This window comes from Oryctolagus cuniculus, chromosome 17 (assembly GCF_964237555.1).
Source record: "Oryctolagus cuniculus chromosome 17, mOryCun1.1, whole genome shotgun sequence".
Taxonomy (NCBI): Eukaryota; Metazoa; Chordata; class Mammalia; order Lagomorpha; family Leporidae; genus Oryctolagus; species Oryctolagus cuniculus.
The window spans coordinates 66,749,617-66,770,572 of record NC_091448.1 but is presented as its reverse complement, the minus strand read 5'-3'; the positions used below and the strand labels follow the sequence as shown (position 1 = coordinate 66,770,572).

The 20,956-nt window shown below is 45.9% G+C and overlaps 1 protein-coding gene across 1 annotated transcript in view; it reads left to right on the top strand.

The window, feature by feature from the left end:
• Positions 1-4,001, top strand: part of LOC138846310 (leucine-rich repeat-containing protein 37A3-like) — a 31,474-nt gene extending 27,473 nt beyond the window's left edge. The window contains exon 9 of the mRNA XM_070061704.1: positions 917-4,001. Coding sequence (XP_069917805.1) covers positions 917-2,718 — 1,802 coding nt within the window. The 3' untranslated portion in view covers positions 2,719-4,001. The remainder of the gene's footprint in view (positions 1-916) is intronic.
• Positions 4,002-20,956: the final 16,955 nt, after the last annotated feature.

Here is a 20,956-nt window from a genome sequence, read left to right as displayed (position 1 = left end):
GGCTGCCTGGCTCCTCTGATGGAGTCGGAAGGCTCCTCCATGCACTTGTAGACTGTCCAACTCTGAACCTGCTCTGAGTCTCACGCTTTTCTATCCACAGAACACTCGGGTAATTTTAAGTATCCTTCTGTAGATGAGGGTTATTACCACTGATGTCGTGACTTCCAAAATGTGACCGCTTTCTTCCTTAGACAGCTTGAATTCGGATCTCAGTCAGGGATCTGAGGCATTAGCACAGTGATAACTGTATACCCATCTACACAGTGTTGCTCACCTTCCAGACCAGTTTCCTACCAATTATATTATTCCCTTCATCTCAAGAGGTGAGAAGGACAAGCATTGTTAATCTCCCTTTACAAGGGTGGGAAAGAACACACTGAGGTGAGGAGCAAGGCCCCTTGGCTTGACCATCTCTGCCCTCGCTCCCCTTACATGCCTATCTTTTGCCATGGACACCTGTGATGGCAGCAAGAACATAGGGCCACAGGGAGGGAGGGAGGGAGGGAGGAAGCCTTGGGCTCCCTCAGCATGAGGCAGGACTGTGGAATGATGTGGCTGAGAAGCAGGGGCAGAGCCACAGAAGGGGCAGCTGGGTGGGGCCATTTGTCCTCCAGCCTTATTCTAAGCCTGGAGTGGTTGGTCATTGGAAACCAATGAAATAATACTGATCATAGTTACTGCTTTTTAACACTGCGAACTCTTCTGAATGCCACTCTCAAAAATATCTTTTTCTCCTTTATTGTTGCCATTTCATAGGTTTGAGTTTGGTTTTACTTTTCTCTCTAAAGTCTCAATGGTACCCCAAATATTGGATTTGACTCCTAATTTAATTGATCAGAGTGTAGGGCTGTGGACTGACATAAAGCTGTCCCATCAGTCTTCCGTACCAAAAAGCAGTCTCTTCTTTTTTTGACAGTTGAAGAAGCATCTATAGGGAACCCAAAGGGGGCATTCATGAAGATATTGCAAGCCCGGAAGAACAACACCAGCAAGCAGCTGACTATTGAGCCAGGGAACCCAGTATCAGAGAGAAACAGTGTGGACTTCCCAGGCCATATGAGTGAACAGCGGGACTTCAACAATGAAAGTGACATTATTAGTGCACTGAATTACATATTGCCTTATTTCTCAGAGGAAATTCTACAAAATGTAGAATCAACATTATTACCATTCATTACACTGCTTTTTTCAAATGTGCAAGATAGAGATAAGTCCCTGAGCTACGTGAAAACCCACATAAGGAGGCCCTCTCATCCTTACAGAAATAAGTTGAGAAAGCTCTATTTTCTACAGAATTTGTTAGATGAAGAAATTCAAGAAAAAATCGATGAGGTTAAGAAGGAAGAAAAGGCCATGCTTATGCAGCCTATCCTGTTAGGTCCTCAATTTAACCCTCAAATCCTCCAAAAGAAATCAGAAACTGCCCCGTCACAGGAGAACAGCCTGGCAACCATGCCAAGTGTGGGGTACAGGCTGCAGAGAGTGAAAAAAGTCATCAAGGGGCCAAAGGGCTTACGGGAAAGGCACCTCCAGGAGATGAGGAAGAGCCTCGGGAGGAGACGGGGCACCTGGCCCTTTGCGGAGAGCATTGGGGGAAGAAGGCTTGGGAGAGCAGGCTCCAGGGAGCTGAAGGAGCTTCAAGTGGCTCAGAGGCCCAGGCAGGTGGCCGGAAACTCCTTGCACACGGAGCCCTTGCTCACAAAGGAACGTGAGGCTGCAGCCTCCTCTTTCCTGAAGAAACACATCCTGGGCAGGCCTTCTACCTCCCCTGCAAAATCTCTCTCTGAGATCAACAACAAAGGAAAAGACTTAACCTACACCATTTTTGTCTTAGAAGATGCCAATGCTAAAGCTAAAAATAAGGCGGCAGGGAAACCAATCTGGCATTCCAGACAAAATTACCGCTTTCACAAAACTCGCTCTCACCTGGTCCTCCGAACCCCCAAGGCCAAACTGAGTCGGAAGTTCAGAAGGAAAAATTCCCTCAACAGGCTGACGGCTGGGAAGAGGCCTCCATTCCCTGCACTGCGGAGTCTCATAAACTCCCCCTCCGGAGAGGCTTTCTCATCCCCTGGAGGCCTGCATTCTCAGGGGAGTCCTCCTCTGAGAGAACCTTCTATAGAAGACACTAGGGAGGAAAACCATTCCGGAGGTCGTGTTTTTGAAGAAAACGTTTTGCCAGAAAACACCACTGCACATGAAGAAACGCTCCCTGGCGACAAAATGCACACAGATCCTTCAGCTACAGATTCTGCTGGGACCGAGTTCGACCTAATGCCGACTGTGGACCAAACCAAGGAAACACAGTGGGAATACCCCAGCGAGGGCACTGAAGCCCCCACCACGCCCGCAGGCTTCACCTACCCCGTGATGCTGTCCCAGGGGCAACAGTTTGAAATTCAGCTGAATCAGCAGCTACAGTCCCTCATCCCCAACACGGACATGAAAAAGCTCATTTCTCACGTCATCCGCACTCTGAAAATGGACTGCTCTGAGGCCCAGGTGCAACTGCCCTGTGCCAAGCTCACCTCCAAAACAGGCATCCTGATGAAGCTCCTCAGTGAGCAGCAGGAAGAAAAGATAGCCAAGGAAGAATGGGACGCAGAGCAGTGGAGGACCGAGACCTATATCAATGAGAGTACAGAAGCCCCGAGTGGACAGAAAGAGCAGGAGTCGAGTAAGGTGAGGACAGGAGACCTGCACTTTCCCATCACTTAGGAGACCCCACGCGGGAAGACCAGGGGCTCCCAGTCCAGATCCCTTGGCTCTCTGAGCCCTGGTCTTCCCACTCCTTGAATGTCCCACCTGAATCGCCTGACTCGCTCACACCCATGGCAGACCCTGGCGGCTTTGATGACCTGGGGTCTTCTGCTCCCTCCCGGGTGCTGACCTCGCCTCAAGAGTCCACTGTGAGTTTGCTTCCTTTTTCTGGAACTGCCCCCAGAGCCAGAACAGCTTGCTGTTCCAAAGCAGTATTTCAATAGGCTGACTCGACAACAGAGGCTACCAGAGGCGATTCCCGTGCTAGACGGGGATCAGGATCAGCCTCCGGCTCTGCCTCCTCGACTGGAAGGAAATGCTCACCAGTCATTGGAAGCACTCGTTCCGCCTCTAGACAGTCTTCACAAGGAAACAAGTTGATTGTTTCACCCCTGACCCCCAAGAAAGATCTAGCTCGGCGTCAACGGCTTCCTAAGGTTGTTGTTGGAACTCCAGACAAAGCGGCCAAGCTTCAGGGTCAAAATCAAGTTTTGCTGGCTGACTATGGGGTCTATCCTGGTGGTTTTCCTACAGAATCCCAGGAGAACCCAGGAGAACCTGCACAGCCCTCTGAGCAGGCTGAACCATCTCAATTCCTGATGGAAGGCCAGACTCAAAATCCAGAGACTCAGGAGCCCATCCAATCCTCCTCTGCACAGCAAGAAGAACAAGCTCCGCCTCCACAGCCCGTTGAACCAGATGAACTTTCTTCACCCCAGCAAGAGGGCCCAGGTGCAGACCTGCAGCAGCCCGAGGAAGAAGCATCTCCGTTGCAGCAGGAGGCCCCCGCTCAGAATCCATTTGCTACTGCAGAAGTAGTAGGTCAGGCATCAGTGTATCATGATCCTAACACTCCATCCTCACCTCAGATTGTAGCTCTCCAAGCAAACTTCCCCAGCGTCACACTGAAACCTGCAGACACGGAGCTGACAGAAGCCTCAGGGGCAGGTGAGGAAGTTCAGTCTACTCCAAGCACGGAGCAGGCTCCAGCTCAGCCTCTGGGGCATCCTGAGGGAGTGGGACTCCCCTCAGCCCAACAAGAGGCCCCAGTGCAGACTCCGGACTTCCCTGGGAGGGTGGAATCTTGGACTCAAGAGGGTCTAGCTCAGACCTCAGATCTCCCTGAGGAGACTGGACCTTTCTCTACCCAAAACGATGCCACAGCTCAGCCCTCAGAGTATGCTGAGGAAGTCAGCCCATCTGTAGCCCAGCAGGGGGCCCCAGCTCAGCCTCCAGGCCTGCCTGTGAACACTGAATATTCCTCCAGCAATCAGGAGCAGCCTGCTCAGCCTTCTGAGTCTCCTGAGATCGAACCTTCTAGAAGCCAACTGGAAGCCCCGGAGAAGCCTTCGGCACTCCCTGTGGAAGTCAAATCTCCAGTACAGCAAGATCCCCGAGCTCAAGCGCTAGAATCTCCTGAAGAGACTATCATAGCTCAGACTCCACAGATTCAGAAGGGGATGGACTGGTCTCCAGATCAGAATCAAGTTCACCGTTATAACCTGCCCAACGTGACCATCAAGCCTGCAGATGTGGCGCTGACCATAACTCCGGAGCCTACCATGGAGCGGGACTCTTCTCCAGCGCAGCAGGAGGGCTCTGCTCAGACTCCGGGCCCTCCTGTGGAGACAGAACCCTATATCAGTGAGCAGGAGCAACCAATGCGGCCCTCTGAGTCTTCTGAGGGGGTTGAATCTTCTGGAAAGAAGACAGAAGTCCCAGCCCAGCTTCCAAGTCCTCACACAGTGACCATTTTACCTCCAGGTCACCATCAAGTTCAGCAGTACGACTTGCCCAATGTGACTACTAAACCTCCAGACCTGCAGCTGACCCTAACACCAAAACCTGCAGCACGGCCGGCACCGCGGCTCACTAGGCTAATCCTCCGCCTTGCAGCACCGGCACACCGGGTTCTAGTCCCGGTTGGGGCACCGGATTCTGTCCCGGTTGCCCCTCTTCCAGGCCAGCTCTCTGCTGTGGCCAGGGAGTGCAGTGGAGGATGGCCCAGGTGCTTGGGCCCTGCACCCCATGGGAGACCAGGAAAAGCACCTGGCTCCTGGCTCCTGCCATCGGATCAGTGTGGTGCGCCGGCCGCAGCGCGCCGGCCGCGGCGGCCATTGGAGGGTGAACCAACGGCAAAGGAAGACCTTTCTCTCTGTCTCTCTCTCTCACTGTCCACTCTGCCTGTCAAAAAAAAAAAAAAAAAACCCTGCAGAAGTGGAAACATTTCCAGTCAGCCACGAGGTCACAACAACTCAGGCCTCAGTCCCAGCTCTGCCTCCAACGCCTCTTGAAGAGGTTGAACCACTGCCAATTCAATCTCCAGAAGTTATGCAGGATGAGAAACCCTCTATGACCCAGCAGGAGGAAACAGCTGAAATTTTACAGGCCCCCGAAGAGGCTGCACCTTCTCCAATCCATCAGGAAGCCCAAGCTCACGCCTCAGTGTTCCCTACGGAGCATGAGCCTTTGAAAGACCAGGAGGCAGACACAGCTCAGCAGCCAAAGCCCCCAGAAGAGGATGAGCACTCCCCACTTCCAGGGGTCCCAGCTCAGCCTGAACAACTGAAGGAACCTTCACCAAGCCAGCAGGGGATTTCCGTTCCACCTCTAGAGCGCCCCGTGAGTGCTTACCAATTACCACTCCAACAGGGAAACACAAACCAGCCTTCAGATATCTTCCCAGAGATGAGTGATGCTATTCCAATGAATATGACATTTTCACCTCATATTCCAGAAGAAATACTCAGAACTCAGCATTTAAGGATGTCTAAAACCAAACCAAAACATGTGGATATTGACCTTACCAGAACCCTAAAGCCCACTCCAGAAGTTTATCCTTACTGGAGTCAGCAGGAAGGACCTGCCCAGCCTACAGTTCCCACCAAGCAAGTTGAATTTTCTCCAACCCAGCTTGGGCCTCCTCTTGCCAAGCCTCCAGCACTGCCTGAAAAGATGGAACTTTCTCCAGCTGAGCCTCTAGAGCCCCTCAAGAATGCAGAACAAGCTCCAGTGCAAAATGTAGCCCCAGCCAAGCCACAAGACTTCCCTGACACTCAATCATCTGTAACCCAGCAGGAGCTTCAAACTCAGCAACCAAACCTGACCAAAGTCACAGGTCAACCTTTGGATGTGGAACTCACCATAACTACACAACCTGGAATGGAAGGCGGACTTTCTCCAATCATGCAGGAGGCCCCAGTTCAGCTTCCAGGGCCATCTAAGGAAGGTATAGCTCAACCCCCAGGATATCAGGGGGTGACAGTTCCAACACCAGCTCAGGATCAAGCTCCGTTTCCAAAATCACCCCGCATCACATTTCAACCTTTTGATCTGGCACTTACAATAACTCCACAGCCCATTACAGAGGCTGAACTTGCCACAAATGTGCAGGAGACTCCACCTAAAGAAACTGTAGCTCAGCCACCAGTGCATCATGAGGGTCAAAATCAACCTCCACTATCACCCAGTGTCACAAATCAACCTTTAGACCTGGCACTTACCATTACTACAGAACCTACTACAGAGGCTGAGCATCCTGCAGACCTGAGCAAGACTACAGCTCCATCTCCAAACCTGACTCCAGTCACAACTCAACATCTGGACCTGGGACTTACCATAACTCCAGAAACCAGCAGTATGGTGACTGAACCCTCTACAGACATGCAGGAGACCTCCAGTCAACCTCCCATGGAGGGTGTAACCCAATCTCCAATACATCAAGAGGTGACAGTTCCAACACTGGGTCATAATCAAGCTCAATATCCAACATTGCCTCACATCACAGTTCAGCCTTTGGACACAGTGCTTACCATAAATGCAAAGCGTACCAGGAAGGCTGAACATTCTACAGCCCTGAAGAAGACTAAAGTACCTCCCGTGCTCCATGAGGAGGTACTTTCACAACCAGACCAGGTTCAGGCTCAGCATCCAACCCTGACAGAAGTCACAGTTCAACCTTTTGATGTAGAACTTACCCTAACTCCAGAATCCATTGTGGAGGGTGAACCACTCCCAACCATGCAGGAGACTTCAGGGCAGCCTCCAGGGCCACATAATGAAGTGGTCTATCAGCCTCCAGTTTATTATGAGATGGTAGTTCCAAAACCAAGTCAAGATCAAACTCCGCATCCAATGTCACCCAGTGGCACAGCTGAACCTTCGAAGTTAGAGTCAACCATAACTCAGGTACCCACTACACAGGATGAACATTCTACAGCCTTCAAGTCTATATCTCCTCCTCCTTATCCAATGTACCCTGAGGTGACATTTTCACCTCCAGTCCAGATTCAGACTCAGTATACAAACCTGCCTCAAGTCACAGTCAAGCCTCTGGACCTGGAAATTACCCAAACTCCACAACGTACTACAGAGGCTACACCTTCTACTACCATGCAAATGACCCTAACTCAGTCTACAGAGCCACTAAAGGAGCTCATAACTCAGTCCCCAGGGGACAATGAGATGACAGTTCCAACAGCAGGTCAGCATCAAGCTCAGCACCCAACATCACCCAGTGTCATAGCTCAGCCTTCCAAGATGGAGCTAACCATAACTCTGGTACCCACTGCAAAAGCTGGCCATTCTCCATCCCTGAAGAAGACTACAGATCTACATCCAGGCCAGGTTCAGACTCAGCACTCAACCCTAACTGAAGTCACAGATCAACCCCTGAATGCGGCTGCCACCATAAATGTCTGTGAGCTCTGCACCTGCAAAGATGAGACACTTTCGTGCACTGGCCTCAGCCCAGTGCAGAAGCTTCACAGAGTTCCTGTACCAGAGCCCAACAGCTACAATGGCACCTTCAGCATATTGTAAGAATCTCCCTTCCTCATGGTTCCCTACAGCCTGCCTGTCTCAGCAGCTTTTACCCAAGATCTTCTGAGCCCTCCTCAAGTCCCCACCTTATGTTGACTGTGTGTGTGTGTATGTGTGTGTTTTGGCAGACAGAGTAGGACAGTGAGAGACAGAGAGAAAGGTCTTCCTTTTTCCGTTGGTTCACCCCCAAGTGGCCACTTTGCTTGTGAGCTTTCCTGATCCTCCTTCTCTTATTCTCTTCTGTCTCTTCTACAGTCTCATGTGATTGCCCTTACTGCTTTTCCTGATTCATTATTTATTGACATTCACCATGTTATTACCTCATTGCTTTAATCCCACTCTTCAACACAGCCCTCATCCCGACCTATTAGAGATGATACAACAGATTTAAGGATAGATTCTGGAGCCAGGTTGCCTGGCTTTGAACACAGGTCTCCCAGTGATTAGCTTTGTGACTTTGGACAAGTTATTTAGCTTGGATTCAATATCCTCATCTGTAAAGCTGGCTTAAAGAATTGTGTGATGGATTGTAACAGAAAATAAAAATGCGTGACTCCACAGTCTTTCCCTGGATGACAGCGAGAATGATGGTGGTCTATAAGGCAGAAGCACAGCAGTCAGAAAGAAGAGCCCGTTAGTGGGAGATGTGTTCAGTGTTAGGCACTTTTTATTGATGAGCATAAAGTAACCCGAGAGGACATATCCACCAGGCAGGTGAGCATACAGGTATCTGTTTTATTGCTGCTCCTGCTTCCAGGAAAATGTGTACCTAAAACAAATAGGTTCATTGTTGCTGAGGAGTGAGGACAGAGTTAAAGCTAAGCACTCACAGCAATTCAAAGTTGAAGCTAAATATAAGTCATTTAACAGCTTCTTGTAAACAAGTATCGATTATGAGCACCTTTCCACTTTTTAAAAAGTGCACAGAATGTAGGATAAAATGTGAAAGTATGAACCCCCACACACCCTCATCATCCCCTGGTCCTCACTCTATTACCTGTAACCCAGGTGTGCGTCTTTCCTTCCAACCTCCTCTCTTTTTTTTTTTCCTATGGAGGTAATGCTTGGCTCCTGGCTCAGTGATCGGCACTTTTACCCTATGCTGTATTCCAAAAGGCTTTCCACATCAGCACATTAGTCCCTCTGATTTTAAATTGTCTGTATCCATTCAGTACTTGGAAAGATTTCAGCAGAGGGCGCTTGGCCAAAGCACTAGTATACCTGCATAGGTTTTCATTATTCTTATTGGTGACAATACATTTTGCCCATTTTTTCTTGAATAATTTATCCTTTTCTCACTGATTTATAGAAGTCAGTGTAGACACCTGAGTTATTTTGGTGAAAATACTTAATATTCAAAGTGATTGACTGTCTTTACTGTCAAAGAGACTGGACAGAGACGAAGTTAAGCTTCTGAGAGGATGCTTCATTGTTTATGTCAGTGGCCCCTCATTATTTATTGAGTGAGCAAACTGGGAAGCAGAGAGCTACGGAACATAAAAGCACTGGTATTTATTAGAAAGCTGATAATATTTCTGTATTTCAATACTCCCCCATGAGGGTGCCATGATTTTTTTCCTCATTCTGTTCATTCTTTTCCAACCCATTCAAGGATGTGAACTGTGTTCCTTTACAGAAATTTCCAAGGAAACTCAATTTCTTTCATTGATGAAAATGTATGGAAAGCATACCGCTGGGCTGAGACACTGTGAGTACACGCTCCCAAACATGAATACACAAAACTAACTGCATTGTAAGAGCTTTCTTGTTCTACTATTTTGAGGTCAGTATGTCAGAAAAAGTATTCCCTCTCCATGTCACAATCAACATCTGTTGATTATAATTCTATGGTTGTTTTAACAAGGCACAGAATTTGAAATAAGAAACTACTTCTATTTATTTGCATTTTATCAGTAATACCATTACATTCTTAGTAGATAAAAAGTGATAGGGATAGTGAAGACCTTCATTGTGTCCTAACTCCCTACCTATGAGGTAATAATTACTGCTCTGAGTTTGGCATATATCCTTCCAAAAAATTACCTACAAACATATTTACATAGAGCATAATAGTTGTGTTGTGTGGTTTCTTTCTTTTTTTAACCTAAATAGTAACATCCTGCAACTTGGTTCTTTCACTTCATGGTTTCTTCTGGATTTCTTTCCCTCCTAGTACTCAGTCAGTTACCCTATTCATTTAACTCCTGCATGATATTCTATAGTATGGATGGCCATTTCACAGTTTACTTAATAATCCCTCTATTGATGGATTTTCGATTATGTCCACTTCTCATGTATTGCTGCAAGGAAAATCCTTGTGCACACTTGTGAACATGGACAAGCATTTTGCAAAATAGAAGTCTAGAAAGAAAATGGGGCAGCTAGCATTGTGGCATAGTGGGAAAAGCCTCCACCAGCCATGCCAGCATCCCATATGGGCGCTGGTTTGAGTCCTGGCTGCTCCACTTCTGATCCAGATCTCTGATATGGCCTGGGAAAGCAGTGGAAGATGGCCCAAGTGCTTGGGACCCCGCACCCATGTGGGAGACCTTGAAGAAGCTCCTGGCTCCTGGCTCCTGGCTTTGGATCAGCACAGCTCTGGCCATTGTGGCCAACTGGGGAGTGAGCCAGTGGATTGAAGACCTCTCTCTCTCTCTCTGCCTCTCTCTCTCTCTCTCTGCCTCTCCTTCTCTCTGTGTGTAACTTGACTTTCAAATAAATAAATAAATCTCAAAAAAAAAAAAGAATGAAAATGGATGAAGACTACGGAAATAGGAAATTTTAATTGCCCTCAGAAAAGCTGTGCACACTTACTTACACTCCAGCTAACAGAATATAAGAACATTCATTTCCCTTCATCCTTTTTAAAAAGATGTATTTGTTTACTTGAACTATGGGAGTGGGGGGAGGGGGAGATGGAGCGAGAGCAAATGAGAGAGTGAGAGAAAGAGAGAATCTTCCATCCACTGCTTTATTCCCCAAATGCCCAAAACAGCCATGGCTGGGCCAGGCCAAAGCTAAGATCTAATACTTGATTCTGGGTCTCCCACAGGGATGACGAGGAATCAAGCACTTGGGCCATCATCTGCTGCCTCCTAGGTGCACTAGCAGGCATCTGGCTCAGAAGCAGAGGGCCCAAGACTTTAACCAGGCTCTCCAATATGGAATTTACGCTTCTCAAGTGACGGCTTAGCCTGCTATGCCCCAACACTGACTCTTCCCTTCACCTTTTCACCTCGGGATGCTCTTTGTCTTTTTGCTAATGTGACTGGCAAATAAAAGGGTTCCCAGCTGAATCTGGATTTCTCTGATTACTCATAAATTTAAATGTCTTTATATACTTATTGAACATCTATGTTTCGTTGAGGTTTTGTCCACTGTCCATTTGTTGAATTATCTTTTCCTTACTGATTTTTGAAAGGAATCAGTTTAGACTCCCAATTTTGGGGGAAAATACTTAACATTCAAAGTAATTAACTAAAAATAAAAATCTATCATGTCACCTAGGCCAGTGAACTAGAAATTTTGAAGTGCTGAGTGTAACATAATAAAAAAAAGGAATTAATTGACATTTTTCACGACAGTTTGCGTGTTATATCACTGGGACAACTTGTACAGACATCATAAATTATTTCTGAATACAAACAAGACATATAACAGACAAAGGAGAAGGGTTATGATCACTTTAAGATAAATTTTCCCAGGGCCTGTGCAGTGCTGCAGTAGTGCAGTGGGCTAAGCTGCTACTTGCGGCGCTGGTATCCTGTACGGGCACCAGTTCTAGTCCCAGCTGCTCCACTTTAAATCCAACTCTCTGCTATGGCCTGAGAATGCAGTAGAGGATGGCCCAAGCACTTAGGTCTGTGCACCCATGTAGGAGACCCCAAAGAGGCTCATGGATCCTGGCTCCTGGCTTCCAATTGGCCCAGCTACAGCCATTGCAGCCATTTGGGGAGTGAACCAGTGGAGAGAAGACCTTTCTGTCTCTCCTTCTCTCCATCTGTAATTATAACTCTGAAACAAATAAATAAAATCTTTTTTAAAAAAGATAAAAGTTTCCCCTTAGCCTACTATCTCATTTCTGATGGGAAAATGCTAGAATCAGGCAGTTGTGACTTTTAATTTATGATGTTTCTTAAATGCAATACACACAGTTTGTATATATTTTGGTTATGCTTCATTTAAAGATGTCCCAAACTTGTAAGAAAAATCAAAGTCAGGGCTGGCACTGTGGCATAGCAGGTAAAGCCACCACCCACAGTGCCAGCATCCCATATGGGTGCCGGTTCGAGTCTCAGCTGCTCCACTTCCGATCCAGCTCTTTGCTATGGCCTGGGAAAGCAGTGGAAGATGGCCCAAGTCCTTGGGCCCCTGCACCCACATGGGAAGACCTGGAGGAAGCTCCTGGCTCCTCATTAGCACAGCTCCAGCCTTTGTGGCCAATTGGGGAGTGAACCAGCGGATGGAAGACCTTCCTCTCCCCTCTCCCCTCTCCCTTCTCCCCTCTCCTTCTCTCTGTGTGTAACTCTGACTTTCAAATAAATAAATAAATCTTTGGAAAAAGGAAAAATCAGAGTCATCTGACACAAAAGTAAATAACACTAGTTTCCTCTGAAGAGTGAAGACGGGAGTTGGAAAGGATAAGGGATAAAGGGAAGGGGAAGAAAATTTAATTTTTTCTTATTTGAGAGGCAAAGGCAGCATGCTATCATACACTGTTCACTCCCCAGATGCCTGTAGTGGTGAGACTGGGTCAGTCAAACTCAGGAACCTCAAACTCAGTCTTGTTCTCCTACATAGATGGCAGGGATTTAAATACTCAGCCATCATTACTGCCTCCCTGGTCAACCTTAACTTGTAGCCCCGGCATACCTCAAACATGGGGCTTCGGTAGTAGGGCTTGGGGAAAAAACAGAAGGAAATGGCAGTTCTGCCAATCTTGGTGCCTCCCAGTGTTAGGTTCTAACAGGGACATTGTGACCTACAGAGCAGACATTACATTTATGATTTGGTGGGAAGGACGGATAGGTGTATAGAGATGGACAAAAAAGGGAGAGTGGGAAAAATGGTTTAAATTAAAATACAACAGACATTGCCACCCTAGAAGTAAATTAGAATCTGGGTATTTAAACAGCACCATTACCAAAGTTTCCTCTACATACAGAGTTAGTCCTATGAAGCAAACAGCTGCAGTTGTCATTTTGATTCAGAAGTACCTCTTTCATTTTCCAGAATCCTCAGTGAAAATGACTTGACTGAATTACATAAGGACTCATTTGAAGGCCTGCTGTCCCTCCAACACTTGTAAGTCAGTTAATCATACTTATTTATGAGATTTTAGTTACATTATCTAGAAAACAAATATGGGTCCCAGCTGGATAATCTCCAAGGTTTCTTCTGGAAGTCTACACTGTAGGGTCTCATATCTCTAACATGGAATACCTACTATGTGCTTTGTGGTTTTTTTTTTTTTTTTTGACAGGCAGAGTGGACAGTGAGAGAGAGAGAGAGAGACAGAGAGCAAGGTCTTCCTTTGCCATTGGTTCACCCTCCAATGGCCGCCGCAGCCAGTGCGCTGCGGCCGGAGCACCGCGCTGATCCGATGGCAGGAGCCAGGTGCTTCTCCTGGTCTCCCATGGGGTGCAGGGCTCAAGTACCTGGGCCATCCTCCACTGCACTCCCTGGCCACAGCAGAGATGGCCTGGAGGAGGGGCAACCGGTACAGAATCCGGCGCCCAGGCCAGGACTAGAACCTGGTGTGCCGGCGCCGCAAGGCGGAGGATTAGCCTAGTGAGCCGCGGATTATATTTGTATTTAATTTACAAGCAATGGATGAAATTGGATCCAAGGTCTGTCTTCATACAGGTCCTAAGTTAAGAATGAGTTTTATATTTATAAAGGACTGTAAAGAGAAACAAAGAAACAAGAAAATACAACAGAGACAATATGTGGCCGACCAAGTCTCAAACATTTATCATCTGGCCTTTACAAACAAGGTTTGAACAAGTTGGTTTAATACAACAAAGGGAAGAAAACATAAACCAACAACATTAATTTGAATGCCATCAACTGAAAGTTGTTAGATGATCTAATCTTGAATAAGTTAACCTTTAGCCATTAAGTGACTTGCTAAACAGGTAAATTATATAAACAATATTATCAAGAATACTAAGCTACCAAGAGAACAGATTTGGCATTAATGATTTCCATTAAGGAACTATTATACCCATGTTGGAAATAGATAATTAAAACAATAGCTACATAGTATTGGGAAGTGTACATCATTAATCCTTATTAGGCTAATTACTGGGCCTCTTCAGCAAATAGATTCTTGTCTCAAAAGTACAAGGCTTAAGGAACATAGCATGTGATACTCACAACACTCCTTTGAATGATGATCAGAACTTCTAGGCCATACGGGGACAACCACATCTGCATGGTTCCTCTTGAGCACCTTTCCCATCTGGGCTCCGGAACCTTGCAAACATGGTTTGGAGAAAAACAAATGAGACTACTGCTGGTAGAATAGGCCCTTCATTGTTTCTGCTGGAAAATCCTTTGTAGCCTAATTAGTTTATGCTAGCATATGTATTCACTTCATTTTCAAAATGCCAATCAATTGTCTAAAGCTGAAAGAGAAAGCCAAACACTTTGCCTAGTACTGGAGACACATAAATGAGTAAGACAGGATCCCACCTTCCCAAGAGCTCACAATCTTGCAGGGGAAACAAATACACAAGCTCAAACCAATACCCAATAAGCACTATGTAGCTGACAGAGTGCTGCAGAGGGACCAGGGAATAATAAAACCACACTGCTTTTTAAAAATTCACTTTTCCTTCTTCTACCTACTCAACCATTCCTTCATTTAATAAACACCTGAGTCTATTTCCATGAGTCAGTTTTAAACATAGTGGGCAATGTAGATGAGCAAGGCCGAATCCATGCTTTCAAGAAGTTTATGCTCTGGGGAAATGGAAGGCACAAGTAACGATATCAAAAGAAATGGATATAGAGTCCAGACGAGGGAGAAGACTTTGGGCTGGGTCAGGGACGATGGAACCAGGGAGCAATGCCAGTTGAACAGGACTTCCAAGGGGGCAGTGGGCATCATCAGACGTCTTGGAGAGAATATCGTGGGAGAAAGGGAAAACATGGAAGCTTCTGAGGCACAGAGATGCAGGGAAAGCTGGAGGGTGAAGCCAGGTCTTCCAGGCCTTTGAATGCTGAGCAAGAGTCACCACGGGGAACCATGCTGTCACAGCAGTGCTCTAAAACAGACTTGAGCTTGCACCACAGTTACCTGGGGCTCTGAACCCTACCCCCACAGTAACTGCCTGAGTCGGTCTAGAACAGGGCTGAGAATCTGCCTCTTCTGTAAGCAGCTAGTGATATTGGCCTCGGAGAGTCACTTAGGGCAAGTCCCACTGGTGACTGCGCGTGGGACAGGTGAGAGAAGGAGATTCTAGAGATGGAGCCACCAACAGATGAGTTGCAGGTGAAAAGTGAGGGTCAAATTGTAATCAGTGGAAGTAAGAGTCCTCTACCACCAAGAGTGTTTTCAAGTGGGAATCCAGTGTCATGCTGTTTTCTGACGGTTCTATCATGGCTTTCATGGACTATCAAGCAACAAGCAACAAATAAATTTCCTTTAGTATGACAGAAAGTGTAATTCTGAATCAGTTCAAAATAATGAATTAATTAGAGAACCAATTTCATTTCAAATGATTCAAAAGGGCATCTTTTTTTCTGGTATTGAATGAAGTTAGAAAACTAGGACTAAACCAGGAAAGATGTGAAAATGTGAGAATTCTTTGGAATATTAGACATTAAAAATGGAGATGACAGCTTTGCTCCTTGTTTCAAATGGATGAAGACTATGAAAGTTCATCTAATCAATTCTGCACTCAGGAAAGTTTACCACCACAATCTATCAAGATCTATAGTTGTGTATGTCATTGATGAAGGTTCTAACAGTGAGACTATTAGGAGAGGTTGTAAGAAGGGGTAGTATCTCCAGAGGGTCAAATACAAGTCCAAAGCTTTACAGTTTAGGTAAAAACTGCATATCCAACATTATCAAATGCAAATTTTATTATCCCCACTGACTATATAGGTAATAGCTAACCAAGGCAATGTTTTCCTTTTCCTAGAGATTTATCCTGCAATAAAATAGAGTTTATCGAAAGACGTGCATTTGAGTCACTCCCTTTTTTGCAGTCTATGTAAGTTACAATTTCATCACATTTGGAATTTTAATAAATCTTCACTGTTCACCTTGAAATAGGGTTAAGATTCTACTTTACATTTGTAGTAGAAGGTTGCTAAAATTCTGTAACAGGTCCTTTTCCTCTCTAGCAAAAATACTATCAGGTACAAAAGTCAGAGTGAATCCCACAGAGCAGGGCTTCTCAGCCAACATGATTTTGCATTCAGGTAACAGCTTGCAGCCCTGCACGTGCTGCTGACACTGCGTGAGCTAAGCCCAGCCTGCTGTTAAGCCACTTACTATGTACAGGACAAACCTCCACAAGAAAAGCATTATCGAGTCCAAAATGTCAATAGCATTCAAGTTGTGAAACTCTGTTCCAGAGAAGTAAAGATCACACAGTACAAGTATGTCATGTAATATGAAAATAATATGATGAAATTTAATGTAAATGTGCAAGTATAATTCAGAAACCAAATCTTCCAGTACCAGTAAATTCTTTAGTGTGTAGATAAAATGTGGAAGTATTGTTTCATCTATAAAAATTAGAATCACTCCTGAAAGAAGAGTATTCTGAAAATATTTCTTTTTTTCTTCTTCATTCTCTTTCACTCGTGTCTTTTTTTGTAGAAATCTTGGTTGCAATTTACTGACAGAACTGAGCTTTGGGACATTTCAGGCGTGGCATGGAATGCAGTTTTTGCACAATGTGTAAGTGCAATAGATGATGAATACATATTTAAAAACCATTTGTGTATAAAAATGGTATATAGTTATGCTTATCTGGGTATTAAGCCCTGTATATAAACTCTGCAAAGAAGGTCTTCATTTCCATTTTTTTTTTCCAAAAATCTAACACAAAGTACTCTGGGAGAAAAAGGTTCTGGTGCTTTCTCAGGGTTACCTGCTTTTAAATCCTAATGCAAAAATAATTCCTGGGACCCAGCCAAAGGGCACATCTCTCCCCATCACCCACCCAGATCATAAGCTTTTTCCAAAATGTATTTAGCTCTCAATTTATAAATTATCTGTGGATACTAATAACTTTTGAAATAGGAAGAAGTGGCATATATGTTAAACTGTAGTGTTAAAAAAATAAGAAAATACACTGCTCTAGCCTAATCCCACATATTTTGTCCTGACTAAACTGCAACAGAAAGTGAGTTTTATTCACTTTCAACTCAACAATTCTGTGATGTTCAATGGCCCAAGGGAATATTAGATTCAAGATACAGATTCTCCACTAAACCTGATGTTGAAAGACTATCCACCTGTTCTGTGGTTCAGAATCCCAGCCAAACACAATTCATTCTGGTTATGAGGGAAGGTTTTAGGATGTGTTGGGGATGGACCAACAGTGCCTGCAGATCTTGAGGAAGAACACTGAGAGTCTGTTTTTACTTCACCCACACACCGGGAGCTGGTTCCTGGAGCCCCAACACCAAGTGGTTTTGGTAGCATCAGTAAAAATGGCCTCAACATATATCATTCCATTAGATTCCCTCCTAAGGGGCCGAGTTCCAGTACAGCTTTCTGTAGACAACACAGGGAGAAAATCTGTGGAATCACAGTGGATGAAAAGTAATGAATTCATTTAAGAACATTCACTGAGTGCCAGGCCCACCGAGTGCCAGGTGCTGTATTAAGTGCTGGGGGTACAAACTGGAACAGGACAGAAGCTTTGTCTCCAGAGACTTTCATGCCAGCAGGGGGAAGTTGGACATTGATGGGAAAATGAGTGACAGCCATGCTAGCATCTGTGCAGCAAGGCCAGAGAGTTGAGCTGAAAAAGTAGGAGCAGAGCTAGGGATGGCGTACAGTGCATGAGGCACCAGTTCATTTATCTCAAGTTTCTGTGTCCATCTTAAGCCAAAGAAAAAAAGCATTTGCTTCATGGTGATGCAAAAACCAGAGCTAGCTGGTATTGGAAACTAATCCTCTTATCATGCGATCTGAACATATCTAACTCATGGTTGCTTCAAAAATTGGCACAATGGCTGTAATACACCAAGTGTGTGTTGGGAGCGGGTCTCCTTTATTTGGGGACATATTCTTTTATTAGACAAATCTGCTTCAAGGAAACTTTTGCTATCCCCGTTGCCCCAGGAAGACACCAGTGATCTTATGACCAAAGATGAGGGTTTTTAAAGTGAAAACAATGCTGTTCACTGCATTACAGAGTCCAGAAAAGAGTGCCAGCTGAGCTGGATTCATCATGAACTGGAGCCTAAGCTTCAAGGCTTTACGCTTGCACGTGCCCCTTCCAAGGTCCTGGGAGGGGCTGGAGCAATTTTTATATTCATAATTCTGCATGTTTCATTATAAGGGATTCCCCAAATTAGGTTAGGCTCATGCTCAGCAAAATCTGCATTCACCCTTACTTTGCATGTACTACATGCAGCCCAGTAAACATTCTTCTGAATGAAGTCTCTGTGTAAAACAGCAGTGTGGTAGGATCAATCTATTGTGAATATGAAATCTACCTCAAAGACATGCCAAGAGCTTACCAGTGACATAACATTCTTTGAATAGTAATACTCATCAAATCTTTCAGTGAAATCAGAAATGAAATATATTATGGAAAATCAGCAGTAATTGATAATTCTAAACATTAAGTATACTTTATTTCTTCTGCTTCATTCATTTATGTCGCTCCCCCTCTTCGTGGAGGAACGACACAGGACCCTGCGTTGTTCTTTCGTCTGCTCGGCCCTCCCCAGGTTTGCTGCTGGTTCTTCCCAGGTTGGCTACCGTCCCTTCCACCTCCGTGGAAGGGCGGTTCCCCCTGCCGCTTTCCCCACTTCTGCGGGGGAGCGGCACACCGCCGGCTGGCTCTCTCGGGGGCTGCACAGGTGTTCCTTCAGATAGATGTTCCTGGTGCATGTTGTCTCTCTCCTCCTTTATAGTCCTCTTCCACCAATCCCAACTCTGCTACCCACACGCCGAGTACGCTGCTCTCCTCCAATCAGGAGCAGCTCCTGCAGCTTGTCAAGTTGGTGAAAGGCAGCTGGGTAGAAGCTGTTTGCTCCTCTCCCAGAGCCATATTGTGGGAGAGCAGATGCATAGAATAAGTCTTAATTCCAGTAACTTAGTCTAGTCCGAGTTGCTCCCAGTTGCTCCCCACAGATCCCCCTTTCTTTTTATTTTTGGCGTTGATACGCGCCTGTCTTTGGTGCCCCGCAGCACACACACTGCTCTGCTTGCTAGAGTTGCCCACAGGTGCTTACAAGCCCTACCAATCAGGCAAACTGAATCCGGGTCCTCTCTTCGCCATGTTGTGAGGAGGTTTTTAGGCGCTGATGCGTGCCTGTGTTCGGTGCCCTGCAGCGCATGCTCTGCTCTGCTAGAACTGCCTGCAGGTGCTTACAAGCCCTACCAATCAGGCAAACCGAATCCAAGCCTTCTCATTGCCGTATTGTGGGGAGACTTATTGATGTTAATTCGTGCCTGTCTTCGGTGACCTGCAGCGCATAAGCTGCTAGCTGCCTGCAGGTGCTTATCGTCTTACTAATCAGGCAGACCGAATCCAAGCTCTCTCATTGCCGTGTTGTGGGGAGGCCTTATTTTTCTCTATTTCTCTACCTCCGGGCATTCCTATTTCTCCTATTTTACTTCTATCTGCCAGCATTCCTATTTCTCTCATTTTACTTCTAAACTTGTTTCTCTTATCCCCGCGGTTTCCCGGCGCCCGCCCCGAGGCTGCTTCTCGGCGCCTCCCCCGCGGCGGCTTCCCGGCTCTGCGCGGCTTCCCGGGGCCCGCCCTGCGGTGGCTTCCCAGCTCTGCGCAGCTTACCGGCTTCTATTCGCACCCCGTGCGCTCTCCCCGTTTGTGCCCCGCGTGCTCTCTCTGCGCGTGGCGGCTTCCGCGAGTCACACAGCCCAGCTCACGTTTCCGCCACCGGCATTCAGTCCAAGTTCCCCGGGCTAACCTGGTGAATTCAACCTAGCTCACGTCTGCGCCCCCCAGTTTGGCTTCCCGTCTTTTGCTCCCCGGGCTAATCTGACGGATTCCAACCTGGCGGCCCACGTCTCTGCCTCTGGTTCCAGATTTTCGCCTTTTGCTCCCCGGGCTGACTTGAAGAATTCCAAGCTAACGTCCTTGGTTAAGTTTATTCCAAGGTATTTGATTGTTTTTGTAGCTATTGTGAATGGGATTGATCTTAGAATTTCTTCCTCAGCCATGGCATTGTCTGTGTATACAAAGGCTGTTGATTTTTGTGCATTGATTTTATACCCTGCTACTTTGCCAAACTCTTCTATGAGTTCCAATAGTCTCTTGGTAGAGTTCTTTGGGTCCCCTAAATAAAGAATCATGTCATCTGCAAAGAGGGATAGTTTGAGTTCTTCCTTCCCAATTTGTATCCCTTTAATTTCTTTTTCTTGCCTAATAGCTCTGGCTAGAACCTCCAGAACTATATTGAATAGCAGTGGTGAGAGTGGACATTCCTGTCTGGTCCCAGATCTCAGTGGAAATGCTTCCAACTTTTCCCCATTCAATAGGATGTTGGCTGTGGGTTTTTCATAGATTGCTTTGATTGTATTGAGGAATGTTCCTTCCAAACCCAGTTTGCTTAGAGTTTTCATCATGAACGGGTGTTGTATTTTATCAAATGCTTTCTCGGCATCTATTGAGAGAATCATATGGTTTTTCTTCTGCAGTCTGTTAATGTGGTGTATCACATTGATTGTCTTGCGCACATTAAACCATCCCTGCATACCAGGGATAAATCCCACTTGGTCTGGGTGGATGATCTTTCTGATGTGTTGTTGCATTCTATTGGCGATAATTTTATTGAGGATTTTTGCATCTATGTTCATCAGGGATATTGGTCTGTAATTCTCTTTCAGTGCTGCATCTTTTCCCGGCTTAGGAATTAAGGTGATGCTGGCTTCATAGAAAGAATTTGGGAGGATTCCCTCTTCTTCAATTGTTCTGAATAGTTTGAGAAGAATTGGAGTTAGTTCTTCTTTAAATGTCTGGTAGAATTCAGCAGTGAATCCATCTGGTCCTGGGCTTTTCTTTGTTGGGAGGGCCTTTATTACTGTTTCAATTTCTGTCTCAGTTATGGGTCTGTTTAGGTTTTCGATGTCTTCCTGGTTCAATTTAGGTAGGTTGCATGTGTCCAGGAATCTATCCATTTCTGATAGTTTTTTTGTCTGTTCTAC